This window comes from Hypomesus nipponensis, chromosome 14 (genome assembly GCF_054491055.1).
Source record: "Hypomesus nipponensis isolate SF chromosome 14, ASM5449105v1, whole genome shotgun sequence".
Taxonomy (NCBI): Eukaryota; Metazoa; Chordata; class Actinopteri; order Osmeriformes; family Osmeridae; genus Hypomesus; species Hypomesus nipponensis.
In genome coordinates this window covers 14,860,001-14,872,945 of record NC_140374.1, presented here as the reverse complement: position 1 = coordinate 14,872,945, position 12,945 = coordinate 14,860,001, and the positions used below count along the sequence as shown (strand labels likewise).

General features: G+C 45.7%; 1 protein-coding gene across 2 annotated transcripts; it reads right to left on the bottom strand.

Moving 5' to 3' along the window:
• Nucleotides 1-14: 14 nt before the first annotated feature.
• On the bottom strand, nucleotides 15-11,088 carry rpgrip1l (RPGRIP1 like). 2 transcript variants are annotated; one of them, XM_084672956.1, is made up of 25 exons: nucleotides 11,003-11,088; nucleotides 10,605-10,700; nucleotides 10,344-10,488; nucleotides 9,754-10,070; nucleotides 9,448-9,553; nucleotides 9,159-9,302; nucleotides 8,785-8,890; nucleotides 8,487-8,633; nucleotides 8,136-8,209; nucleotides 7,895-8,034; nucleotides 7,670-7,776; nucleotides 7,530-7,580; nucleotides 7,180-7,359; nucleotides 6,852-6,969; nucleotides 6,286-6,738; nucleotides 5,946-6,088; nucleotides 5,351-5,717; nucleotides 4,773-5,104; nucleotides 4,324-4,419; nucleotides 3,893-4,067; nucleotides 3,117-3,217; nucleotides 1,868-2,054; nucleotides 1,500-1,584; nucleotides 1,107-1,243; nucleotides 15-841 (listed from the first exon to the last, which is right to left on the bottom strand). In XM_084672956.1, the coding sequence occupies exons 2-25, from the start codon at nucleotides 10,690-10,692 to the stop codon at nucleotides 705-707; spliced, it is 3,936 nt and encodes a 1,311-aa protein (XP_084529082.1). In that variant the 5' UTR covers nucleotides 10,693-10,700; nucleotides 11,003-11,088; the 3' UTR covers nucleotides 15-704. The 2 variants fall into 2 exon arrangements, with proteins under 2 accessions (XP_084529082.1, XP_084529083.1); XM_084672957.1 differs by having other exon boundaries at nucleotides 10,605-10,728; nucleotides 11,003-11,054.
• Nucleotides 11,089-12,945: the final 1,857 nt, after the last annotated feature.

The window sequence follows — 12,945 nt, the reverse complement described above, 5'->3', positions numbered from 1 at the left end:
ATGCAAAACAGGTGTAAAAACTAAACACTTTATTAAGCGTATATACAGACAAGTAAACACATTCATTTATCATATAAGATTTAAGATTTAAATCTTAGATCCATTATAGATTTATCATATTACTGAAATTTAAACTAGACTTGACTTAAAACATAATTTCATACAAAATTATTGCAAAAAAACTCATTCCTTACATTTGTGTCGTTGTACAATCTTGAACCCACATCTAGAGCAATCTTTATGATAAATCCTCAATCCACTATAAATTCCGGCCAACAAAATCGAGGTTAAAATGATGAAATAACCACTATCTTCCAAAGTTTACTGAACTAAGAAGGCTCTCATCCAGCAGGAAGGTTTTACTAAGGCTATTCCAAGCATGTCTAAAATCAAAACACCTGCATAAGAAATCAACCTTATTGCAGTGCAATATTGTCTAATAAAACAATCCCTTTAAACCATCAAAATAGATAAATAAAACACAAACGTTAAATTTGTCTGACACTTGCTTTACCTCTATTAAGCCTGAGTATTTAAAATGAGTACTGTGTGTCATTTACATCACACAGACACAATCGCAATGAAAACTCCATATTCCAAATAGCTTTTTCCGAGATAGCCAGCACGATGCATACACATACAGTATATACAATTATTTCTACAATGCGTGTCCTGACATTGGGCCACTGAAATGTTAAAACGGCTTATGTGTCTGTTTCCAGTGAGGAGATGGGCGTGTAGTCATGGTCTGGGTCCTCCATGATAGACTGGAAAGCCTCCAGTCCTTCCACAGACACTGCCAGACTGCCAACCACCACACTGCTGTCTAGAGCATCCACAACTGCACAGACAGACAGAAGAGAGAGCGGGAGAGGTGGATACCATGGGATTCCCAAATGGATATGGGGTAAAAAGAAAGAAAAAATTTAGTGTATTTTATCGAGAGACACGGTAATATACAAGCAGTGAAAAGAGGAGATACGATTGATAGTGTAAAACAGATTAAAGACAGGTAAGTAGAGGATAAATGAACCAACAAAGAAGAGGGGCAGCCTAAATCACAGTTATGCGTAGACACCTAGGATAGGAAACTGCACAAAACTCACTGTTGAGGTTGGTTTCAATCATGTCCTGTCCTTGCTTCAGGATGTTCGGAATGCTGAAATAGGCCACGCCTACATCCTCACACTCCCTCTCCTGCTCCTCCTCCTCTGGTGGCTCGCTGACCACCGTAAACCGGATACTGTCCAATCAAATCACACCAGGCGTCAGGTAGGGGCCAATCACAGTAAACCATCATTCAGGCAAAATCAACCATAAGCCTATCACATCACAAATGTGATTAAATAGAAACTCTCGTCCGCCATGAGGAACCACCATTTTACTGTTACCTGGTTCTATGCACTATTACTAAAAGAAAAAAAGACTCTTGTTTTGACAAGTCTAACAGACTCACCTGGACACACAGAGAGGCCTGTCATACACAGGAGGCTACTTACTTCTCCATTTCTTGGTTACGTCCCTCCAGTACCCCCCTCAACATCTCCCGTCTCGTCCTGTTGTTCTCTACGTCTACGTGAATCACTGCGGAGGGAAATGTGGCATGAATGACCAAGTCAAATCCGACAGCCAAAAAACACACAGTATGCATTTAGGGAAACAATGATCAAGCAATAGAGATTGTGTGGGAGACTATTGTGTGCGTGTGTGTGTATGTCGGCAGGTTCTTCTCTCTACCACCCATATACCATTGATGTAATTAGGTGGTAAATATCCCTATTTAGGTAGCAGTCTTCCTGAGCGTTCATGGGTGTGTGGTTTGTTTGTTTGTGTTTGCGTTGGCGAGTCTCTCCTGGCCTCCCCTTACTCTTGCTGTAGTTGTAGTGGCTGCTCTTGCCAGGCAGGGGTTTGGGCAGGGACATGGGGGTCTCCTCGGAGGGCAGGTCCAGGAGGGAGTACTCCACAAACAGGCGCACCACGCTGCTGTCCGAGGCTGCCCGTGAGTCGGGACGCAAGCTCAGGGACACAATCTCCACACGCACACGCTCAGAGGGCTGAGGAGGAAAATGAGACCAGTCATTTTGGCAGTACAGGATGTCGTGTGCATTTTTATGAGGTCTAAATGAAGTTGTTTGTACACAGTATATAGAGTGACTGATTGGATATCCTGCTGGGTTTCTATAGGTAAGAATGAAAGTCAAATTAAATTGAGTTAAAAAGTTAAATATTAAAATGAAACCTGTCAAGGTATGTGTAGCTACATATTAGTTCTCCTATAAGTTGTCTCCTCGATCTTCCTCTTATGTTGTTTCTCTTATTTAGTAACTGACAAGGCCGTGAGTGTGTGTGTTTAATTCAAATTAGATTCTTCAGAAATCAGTTTCTCCAATCTTGAATTGATCTAAGTTTTGTTTAGAGGCAAGAACCAAGCCAAACTGATATGAAGTAAGGCCTTTTAATCAATATGGTTTCTATGGTCCTATCTGCTTGGTAGCGTTGAAAACACCTGCTCCAATGACTGTTCTGTGCTCACACACTGGTGTGCCTGGCTATTGAGCCAGAGACTGGCAAAGGGATTGACTCTCCTGTGTTCTAATGGTTTCATTGGATCCTCACTGTCCCCCTGGGTCAATAGAACTTAGCCTACCGTTACAGGAAATACACAAAGACTGAGGAAACTATGTAGCCCATGCCATGTCAACATTTCAAATTCACATATGCATATATATATATATATATATATATATATATACAATTTAATATCGCGTGCTTTACTGGAGCAAAACATCTGGAAATATATAACTAAAGAACACCAAGAGCACCAGAACATCCATCGAAACCAAAAAATGTATCACTCCAAGACAACTGCCAACTAAAGTAAATCTTGAGTTTTGACTCATGTTGCTCTGCATTCCCGGGCGACCCTCTCTCTGACCCGTAGTATACGGAGAACAGCCTTGTTAGAAAAACACAACAAGCCACATAACCTTGATACCTCCCGCCAGCCCAGCACCACCACCGTTCCTAAAGCCTCAGAGTTCTCCAGACTCCCAGGTCGATTTGTCTCTGAGAGGAGCGCAGAGCTGCGGACTGTTTTCTCTCCTCCTCTCGCTCACCTTTCTTCCCACCGAGGCCTGTCCCGGAACGATGCAGTCATCACTGTCTGAGAGGATCGATTCACTCTGATCCTCGCCCGCACCTGAGGCCGCATGTACGTCTGAGAAGGGAGGGGAGAGAGAGGGAGAGAGAGATACAGAGAGAAAGATTGGGTTGAAAAAGTGTATTCCAACCAACAGCGTTCCAGTGAAACAAAGGGGGGGGGGGATATATATATTAACAGAATGACGACAGACAAATGAAAGTCCCAATCCACTCTGGAGGACACTGGCATCCTACATCTCTCTCTCTCTTTCTCTCTCCTTCAGTCTTTCTCTACCTGCCCCTCTCTCTCTTTCTCTCACACACAGAAATACATCCAAGGTCATCATTGACATTCATGGAGTCAGCCCTCCCCTGTTAAAATATTTTTGGCTGGCACATTCAATATTTATGGCTTTTTGAGCCAGAAAGTATTGTCAGCACACAACAACACTGACCATTTCCACCTGAAAGTAGGATACAAGGCAATAACAGTTACTATTTGTTTGCCAAGCATCTGCAATGGGAATTTGGATGTGCTGGAAAAGAAGATGAAATTTTAAAGGAAAGGTGAGGTCTTTGCAGTAGAATCATACAGGCAATACAATAGTGGTTATTGAGGCAGAGTGTAACAGCTAACCTATTTCACGTATTTCCTGAACCGAACAAGAATGCCAGTCAAACCACACAATTAAAAACATGCAGAATGCCAAAGTGGACTGGCACATTATTCGTTTGTAATCCTGACACCTACCGCCTTCCTGTTCAAAGATCTCCTCCGAGATATCTGATTCGTCAGAAACAGACTGAAAGCTGGATGGGATCAGCTGGCCTTCGGAGAAGTGAGACTCCTCCTCTTCATCATCATCATCTTCGTCATCCACGGGGCCGCTCGGAGCTGCCACCGCTGCCTCCGACACCGTAACAAGCTGCGGAACATACGATACAAAGCACATGAGATGCACGGGGAACTCCAAGTAAAAACACTTTCATTACCTGGGGAAACACTGAGGTGGCAGCCCATGGATCTAGCCTTCAACAAGAGTATCACATTTTAAAACAACTCTGTCCCATTCACAAAACCAAACTATGTCAAGGGTAACAGGCAAATGCATATATAGTAACTATGTACAAAATACTGTGTGTACTTCTTCTTGAAGGTTCCGCTGAAGATAACTCATTTACTTTATTTTCAGGAGCGGTAACATCCACAAAGGAGACTTTTTTGGAAGTCATGTTTTCTTTCATCAGTGATCTCTGTCTGGGTTTGGGTTGAGGTACCTGGAGATATAAAAATAGGTCAGTGGTTGAGCATTTGACAACAGATAAAAGTATTAGCAGGTTTAAATCACCGCTTTATGTCACTTTGGATACAATTATCTGCTAAATGAATATGTTATACTAAAAACATTTAACCGTCATTTCACATAGCTACACATTATTTGGATCGCTCTCAGTGTTGACCACAGCTGCTGTACAAAGATAAACATAAAAAAAGAAATATTTTGGAATATCCAAGCAAGAACTTCGAGTAACTAATCTTCAGCTTCGAATAAAACGTCCGATCACAACAATACGAGCAGAGAACACCTCGACACTAATGTCGCGCGCGCACCACCTCACACACGTCCCACCTTCCCCTCAGCAGCAGCAGGGAGGGGATCGAGAGTCTTAGCCCTCCTCTCCTCTTTCGCCGTCGTCGCCACCACATCCTCCTTTCGTTTCTCCTTCTCCACCCTCTTCTCCTTTTCCTCCTTTGCTTCTTCTGTGCCCCCGTCCCCTGCCCTTTCCTCCTCGGCCTCCTTCCCCTCAGGGGTGAGCTTCACAGGGGGCTCTTTGGGGATGAACCGAGCCTGTTCCACAGTCATGGTGGAGCCAGGGGGAGGGAGGTAGGTGAACTTCCACTTGAGAGTGACGTCGACGTGGCCGCTGGGGAGGCCGGCAGGGTCGGTCAGCTCAAACGTACCTGGAGGACAGACAGACCAACGAGAGGTCAGCGGGCCAGTGTGGTATGGTAGCTATTCCTTGGCGTGACAGATACCCAAACAGCATAGAAATGCATTTACAGCACGTAGATTGGACGTCTTTGGCAGGACATATTCAGTAAGTAGGGGAGTGGTTTGAAAAAAAGAAAAACTGATAGCTACAACACGTACACACAAAATCAATCCCACTAATAACCTATTATCATTGGTCAGAGAGTAAAACTGACCTGTGATTGCTTTATCGTGGGCCAGCGACAGTAAAGGCACTCTGGCCTTGCCCAGGTACAGCTCACTCTGAGAGTCCTGGTCGTCAAAAACATAGAGCAGCAGGGCCGAGGTCTTCAGATAGCCGTCCAGATCTGCGTCCATGGGCACCGGAAAGGACCTGTGGTCCTCAAACTGGGGCTGGCCACAGTCTGGGACGATGCACGTGTCGTGGTCGGGGAAGTCAAAGAACTTGTAGATGGCGTAGGCGCTGGGTTTCCCGGCGCCGAGCCGGGACGCCAGGCCGCTGCAGCCCCTCACGGTGACGCTGAGCTCGTTCAGGCTGGAGTTGGCGGAGGTCAGGTGAGGTTCCAGGGCTGTGGCGGACACCTAAAGGGTTTGGGGGGGGGGGAACAGAAGAGGGAAGCGCAGGTTTCAGCACCTGATATGGATTTACATATGGGTGCTTAAAATGTGTTTCATTCGCTCCAAAGGTTTAACATACCAAGGTTACAGTTGGCCTGGTCCCCTCCAAGGACAATGACCACCCAAAGCACACCTCAACTTAGGCCAATGCAATGCAATTACTGTTTATGACATTGTCAAAAGTCGCCCTACCTGTCTGTCTTCAGCGTTGGCTGAACTGAGATAGCCTAGGGCCTTCACTCGTTCTTTGTACAGGCGGATGGCCTGCTCCATGGGTACCCGCAGCCGGGCCCAGTAGTCCACCGAGCCAAAGGCCTGCACCTCCCCCGTCACACCTGAGAAACAGCAGTGGACGCCGGATGATTGGACGACAACAACGGGTAAACCGAAGTGCATTCGAAATGTGAGTAGAGTCAGTTCAAGAACTGGGCAAGTTGTGACAAATGAAGGTCTCGAGGTGAGGCCTTTCACATTCTTCTATCCCCCAGCGGACACATTCCCAAGGGAAGAGTTTTGCTGCGACCCCACTCACCGACCAGCTGCACAGACCCATGCACCTTGCCCTCCCTGTCCAGGAGCGAGTGCAGGCGGAGCTGTCCCGCAGCCACCGTCTGGAAGTCCATCCCCCTGGCCAGCTGCAGCTCCAGGGTGGCCGACCCCGAGTGGAGATGCTGCAGGAAGAGGTCGTCCACGCGCACCACGTACTGCGACGTGAAACCGTACGTCGGCCGCTCGCCCTTGACAACGGGGGTGGACTGGAGCTCAAAGTCGAAGAAGGCGTAGGTGCAGAAGGTCGAGGGCTCAGGGTCGCAGAGAGACGCGAGGGCCACGGCCGAAAAGGACCCCTTGTCGATGTGGATTTCTAGAAGGTTCTCCCCGCGCTCCAGGCGGACAGTTTCGTCGAACACGTCGGCTAAGTCGTCGTCGTCGACGTCTGGTTTGAAGACGTGCGCTTTGGTCCCGTATGCGATGTCCTTCAGTTGGGCTGTGAGGAGTAAAGCAAAGGCTTTGGTTTGATTCATGAGAGAACAAATGAATTAAAAAACGAACAATATGCACACGAGCAACGGAAACACACAAAAACGAAGCAATTATTACTTTCTAGTTTCTTGATTTTTGCAGCCCTCATGTCCAGAAGCTGTGCGAGACGTTCCAGCTTCTGATCGTATTCCGTTTTCGCCTCGTCCATCTTCCGGGTCACAGCTTCCACTTCAGCCTGACAGTATGGAGAAATGTACAACTTTGTCAAACTAAAATCCTCTTTGTTTGAACTGAACAGTCAATCATATATGTTGTCATATATATATATAATCATATACATATATGATTGACTAAACTCTACTTGGCTCAGTTGTCAACATGCTCAGTTGACACCTCCTAAAATGTAAACCTTCACGGATGTTACAAAGTGTGTCAGATGCCACACCTGGTAGTCTTTGTTGATCTTGTGCTGGATGATGAGCATGTTCCTGGTCTTCTCCAGTTCCTGGATGGTCTCTGCGTGTGTGGCCTGCAGCTCCCTCACCGAGCGGTCTGCGTCCCCACGCATCTCATCCTCCACCTGCTCCAGGAAGCCTAGCTGGCCGTTCCTCTGGGTCTTTCTTACCTACAGTGGGTCAGACCAGGGCTGGACTACTCAAAACCTAACAAAGGCTTCCTTCCTCGCCCTCATCAATCAAACAAATACTTTCAAATGCATTAAATACAACCTTAGGGGTTTGCCTCAAGTACTTTCACGATATACAGGACAACCGTTATGGCTAAAGAGGAATGTACCTTAACGAGCATCAATGCCTCACTGAGTTCTGCCACGTCGATCTCACTTTCCTAGAAGAAAACAAAAACAGGGAATATAGTGTCACCATACGGTCGTACCTTCAGTAAACCATGTCAAAAGACAACATTCTCGTGAGTACCTTGGTGTAGAACTTCATTCGATTTGTGATCTCATCCAACTGCTCCTTCTGCTCCAGGAACTGCAGCTGAAGCCTCTTGTTTTCTTCTGTAACTTTTTCATTCGCATCTAAAGACACAACACAATATGGCCTACTGTACAGTAACTGTTATCAGTGCTCATGTACAGTACACGTCAGTCATAGCTGTCTAGGGGGGGGGGGGGGGGGGGGGACATGCAGCTGTACCTCGTTCAGCCTTGATCTTATCCAGAATCTCATTTTTATCCGTGAGGTCAGACCTCAGCGCCACCTCTAGCTGTGCAATCTGCAATTTGAGCTGCTGTTCTCGTGTCCTCCACTTCTGTTCCTGAGTCACGTCGAAGGCACTGGGAGATACAACATCCAATGTGTCACGGTGAAAAGGTGGCTGAGAGAAAATGTCTGGAGAGTTGGCGCGGTATGCGGGTTAACTTGAGGTTAACCTCACCTGTTCACCAGTTTGTCACAGTTCTCCTTCAGCAGGTCTCTCTCCCTCTCGAGGTCATGTAGTCTGTCTTGCAGCTGCACATTTAGTATGAAAAGTCAGTCAAGACAAACCAGAAAGAGTTTCACATTGCATGTTTTTAAGGACATTTTGGATTTACTTAACGTTATGTTGAATGATTCAATGGAGTTGCGTTTAGTAATTTGAAAGACACTTGGTTAGGTAACAGTAGATTGAGTTTTAAATTACTTAACACAACTGAGAGGAACCACTTGACGTTAATGTTTTAGGTAAATCCACGATTACATTTTGCGAATTTGCGCTTGTTTCGACTGAAGTTAATGACGATGTTACCTCATCAGTCCTTCTCTGTGAGAACGAGAGGTTCTGGATTTGGCCTTCCAGCCCCAGACTCCTCAGTCTCTCATCCTTCAGCTGGCCAGTGAGCTCATCCACCTTGGCCATGACACCATCGTGACTGGCCTTCAGGGTCCTCTGGTTCTGTAAAACAAAGACAACTGCCGTTTCCAAATCATTTCTGTATCATTTGAAAAGTAAACCAAATATTCGGGTTAGGGTTAAATCTGTGGTTGCGTAAATTCTGTGCTTTCACTGAATGTTGTGAAATGGTTTCTGGTCGCTTCTATTTCACCTCCTGGAGTTGGAGGAACCGGCCCTCGAGCACAGTGAAGGCGTTTGCCTTCTCCACCAGCTGCTTCTGCAGTCTGATCATCTCCACGTTGTCCTTGATAGTGGACCTAGAAGAAATCAGCACAGCGCAAACTGAGGAAAGATATGTGTCTTTTAGAACGTAAGGTGTATGTGTGTGTGTGATTGTGGGTGTCGGTTTTATTTGAACTCTGTACTTCTTGCACACTGGGGAAAAGTATTATTTCCATTTTTGGGGTATACTACTGATCCCACCTGAATATTTAGTCTCCTGTATTCCAGATAAAGTTGTAACATGATCGGTGTGGTTGGTGCGTGCGAGTGTTTGTTGTCGTGGAGCCCACTGAGCCAGGCTACCTCTGTCCCGTGGTCTGCTGTTGTCTCAGGTGAAGGAGGGACTCCTCAAACTCTCTCTCCTTCCTCCTCAGCTGCTCTCTCAGTATCTCGGCCGCTCGGTCCATCTCCTCGATGTGGCCACGCTGGGTCTCGATCACGTTCTCCCTGATTTATAATCGCAGACACCCAGACGTAAACACACACACACACAGAATGTGAGTCCCACAAAGGTACAAGGAGCATAAAAATGCCAAATTCGCCGCCAACGATTTAGACGTGGCTCTCATCTAGGAGTTTGAGTAGCACCTACAGGTTGCGAATCTCGGCTCTGGCGTCATCCAGCAGACTGTGTCCATATCGGGGTAGCAGGCCAAGGGGAGGCTTCCCACTCACTTCCACCTCAACGCTCTGGAGAGCTGGAACAGGTGACACACAAGTGTCAAAACATTTACATTTGGGCAATTTGTAACAAGTACAGGAACATTTTGAATACACCGGAACTCTACACACACACACACGCACACATACCACTCTCACCTCTGACCGCCGGCTCCCTAAACCAAATGTTTCTGCTTCCGATTTCAGTATGGTTGAGAAGGTTAGGTGAGGTAGTTACCTCTGGAGGACGGTATGGGACCCTGAGTGTGCATGTCCTCCCTCGGCCTCCTCATGCCTGTGTTGATGCGCGATTGGACGTGACCGTAAGGGGTGGGTCTCTTGCTCTGCACCTGCAGCTGTTGTTTGGCGGCCAGCAGACGTTGTTTCAGCCCATCGTTCTGCCTTTGCAAATCCTGGACCTTCTCCTGGAGCTCCTCCATCATCTCCTCCAGCTCCACATCCCTGGCCCCCGGTGGACGCACCCCACCTGGCCCTGGTGCACCCTGCTCCACCCGCCTCCGGTCCTTCACCAGTCGCACCAATTTGGTGGCCATCCTGGGATCAGGAGAGAATGAAAAACCCTACATGTGTTTAGTCTGACACTTCATGGGAGCAAATAACGCCAAGGAATTCAAGGGGAGATGGGGTTTTTGGGGGGGGGGGCATAAATGCTAAGCCAGTAGGGAGTCTATCCAGTGTTGTTGGGGATTTAGTTAAAGAGGTACATTCTAGTGTATTTGCAAGCTTAATACAGTATATTCAAGAATCAATTTGTAGAATGTTTAAAATGGGGTGTAGGCTAAGTGTGTATGCATGTGTTTCTCCCACCTCTTGATCTTGTCCTCCTGCTTGTGGCTGTGCTGTTTGAGAAGCAGGTTCTCCTCGTGGAGCCGCAGGAACTTGTCCTCCAGCTCCTCCCTGGACACTCGTGAGATGGCCTGTCTATCTCTGACATTCTGAGTGACCAAGGAATCTGTAAGGAAAACAGTTAGGAACTAGATTAGCGGTAACTTGTTTTAATTGACCGTGCTTCAAGTAATGTTACAGCCATATTTGCACTTGCACTAAGTTAATAGAAGCGTTACAAACCTGGTACTCCAACACCAGCTTGGATAAGTTTCAAAGTTATGTCCTTCACAGGCACGTCTGCTGCTGTTTCATCAGCAAATGTTGACATGGCTCTTTCTAAGATCAAGTTTCAGATATCATGATTCTTAAAAAAAAAATACAATTTGATCGTTGAAGTCATCTACGTTCACATAGATCACTTACAGACTACTACATCACTTTGCTTTGCATGGCAGTCTATGCTGCTTTTGGCAAGGTAGATGATGCCATGTTAGCTAGCTAGTTGTAAGGCAAATCTTAAAAAAGCGATATGAGCCAAATTTAGCGGGTTTTACTTAGTTGATGAGAATATATTTTTTACAAAAGCACGTACTCTTTATGTAAACCGTCAAAAAAATAATTAACATGCAATTTGTTACCGTTTCAGATAAACATGTCCATCCACAGCGACCGTTGCTAGTAAACAACCCCTTTCCTGTGTCAGTTCACGCATGCGCCTTGCTAGTTGCTTTGAGGAATCATGGGATATGGAGTGTCAGAGAGAAACTACTCTGGAACCTAATCTTTCTTTCTGTTGGGAAATATAATATTTTCTAGAAACGTGAAAAATACTTGTGATCCTTGAATTTGTCTGAAGGATTTACTTAATATTTGCTCATTGTCTGTAAAAGTATTGAAATCTACAGTAAGCTACAGAGGGATAGCATAGCTATATTCTTTAACACATTTTGTATAATGTGACTGCAATTATTTTCTATTAACAATTGTTTTCGTTAGCCATGAAGATGAGGATATGTCTACCTTATCTTAACCATCTTATGTAAGGTAGCCTACAGCCAACAAACACAGACCTAAACTTATCACCCTACGCTTTGTATGTCTTTCTGTGAGGAGTTATTTAAAAAAAGAGAGTGTTCTCTTTGGTTCCCAGTCAGAAAATTTGACAGGCAAACTGTCAGATGTCTGCCTTCCATGAATTGGCAATGGGTCTAATTTAAGAGACTGAGATGAGAGCAGACCAGGACAGAATGAGTTCATTCTGCATGCTCTACTCCTGGCCTGCCAAGCTGTGACCATCGGGCCGTGACAGCCTCCTCTCATGGCTGCCTCCTTAAGACCTAACCTTTGACCCCCCCCCTCTCGCTCTTTAGCAGAGCAGAGCAAGTCGGAGGCAGGTCAGGGCGGTTTTCCACGTCGGCGGTCGGCCGGTCTGCGGTGAAGCGAACGAGTGTCTGTCAGTGTTTGACTGTCAGCGCTGGCCCGTCGTTGAATTCCATGATGCCTTCCGACCTTTTGTTCAGCAGGCCATTCCCACCTCCAATGCAGGACTGTCAAGCACACGGGCAGAGGAGCATGGAGAATCATCCTCTCTTTTTTTCTCCCTCTATTGTAATATAAGGAGATTTTCCCCCAAACGTCTCCTGTCTCCAGTTTTATTCAATTTATTCAGATGAGTGTCACTGGGAGGCAGCGGGTCAAATCTTGTTGCCGAGTAGAAACTGCACCCTCGTATAAGAGGAGATGGTCATGCAGTTTCTTTCCGTGTTCTTAAATGGTAAAAAAATGTGTGTTACTGACTAGAATGTCAATTTGAGTACACTATTTACCATGACCGGTCTGTTTCAGAATTTAGATCCTAAAATACTTTAAAATACATTTTCTTTATATCCTTAACCCCTATTCTTTGCTAACGTGAATCAGTATGAGTAAGTAAATACAATTTGAACATAAAAAACGACTCCTTACAAACTACAAACAGCCACACAAACCCAAGAGCATGTGACACTAGGTGGCACTTGGTAGCCACCATCTGCGCAGCGAAAAGACAAGACTCAGGTCTTGTTGAAAAACGTCACCATGATGATACCTCATGGTCAAAGACCAGGATGCACTTTGGTTCTGTTCTTCAGACTACACTGGTTACTACGATGAGAGCATCAGCAGGATTGTGAACTGATGGTGCATGCATGCAGTTTTGCTGCTAGAGTCTTAGGGTCACTGCTTTAACACGGATTGTGTTTGCTTTGGTTTCACATTAACTTCTAACATATTTGGGCTGGTTTACCATTTGCATAATTTAGATATGCACCCGAAGGTTCCAGTTAATGTACATTTAGATCAGTAAAGTGTCACTAAAAGTACACCAAATGTTATTCTACGGACTTCTCTTCAGATCAAGGCCACAACTCTCAGATATTTATCTTCATTTGAATGATGTCACCTCCAGTAGCCCTGCTGTTTAGGAGCACTTCCCCTCGGACTGAAAGAACAATTAGTCGAGTTTTACTGAAAGAGAACAGAAGACGTACACTGGCAGAGTAATTTTTCATGCTGCTTTTAAAGCATGAATGCCATGGTGATC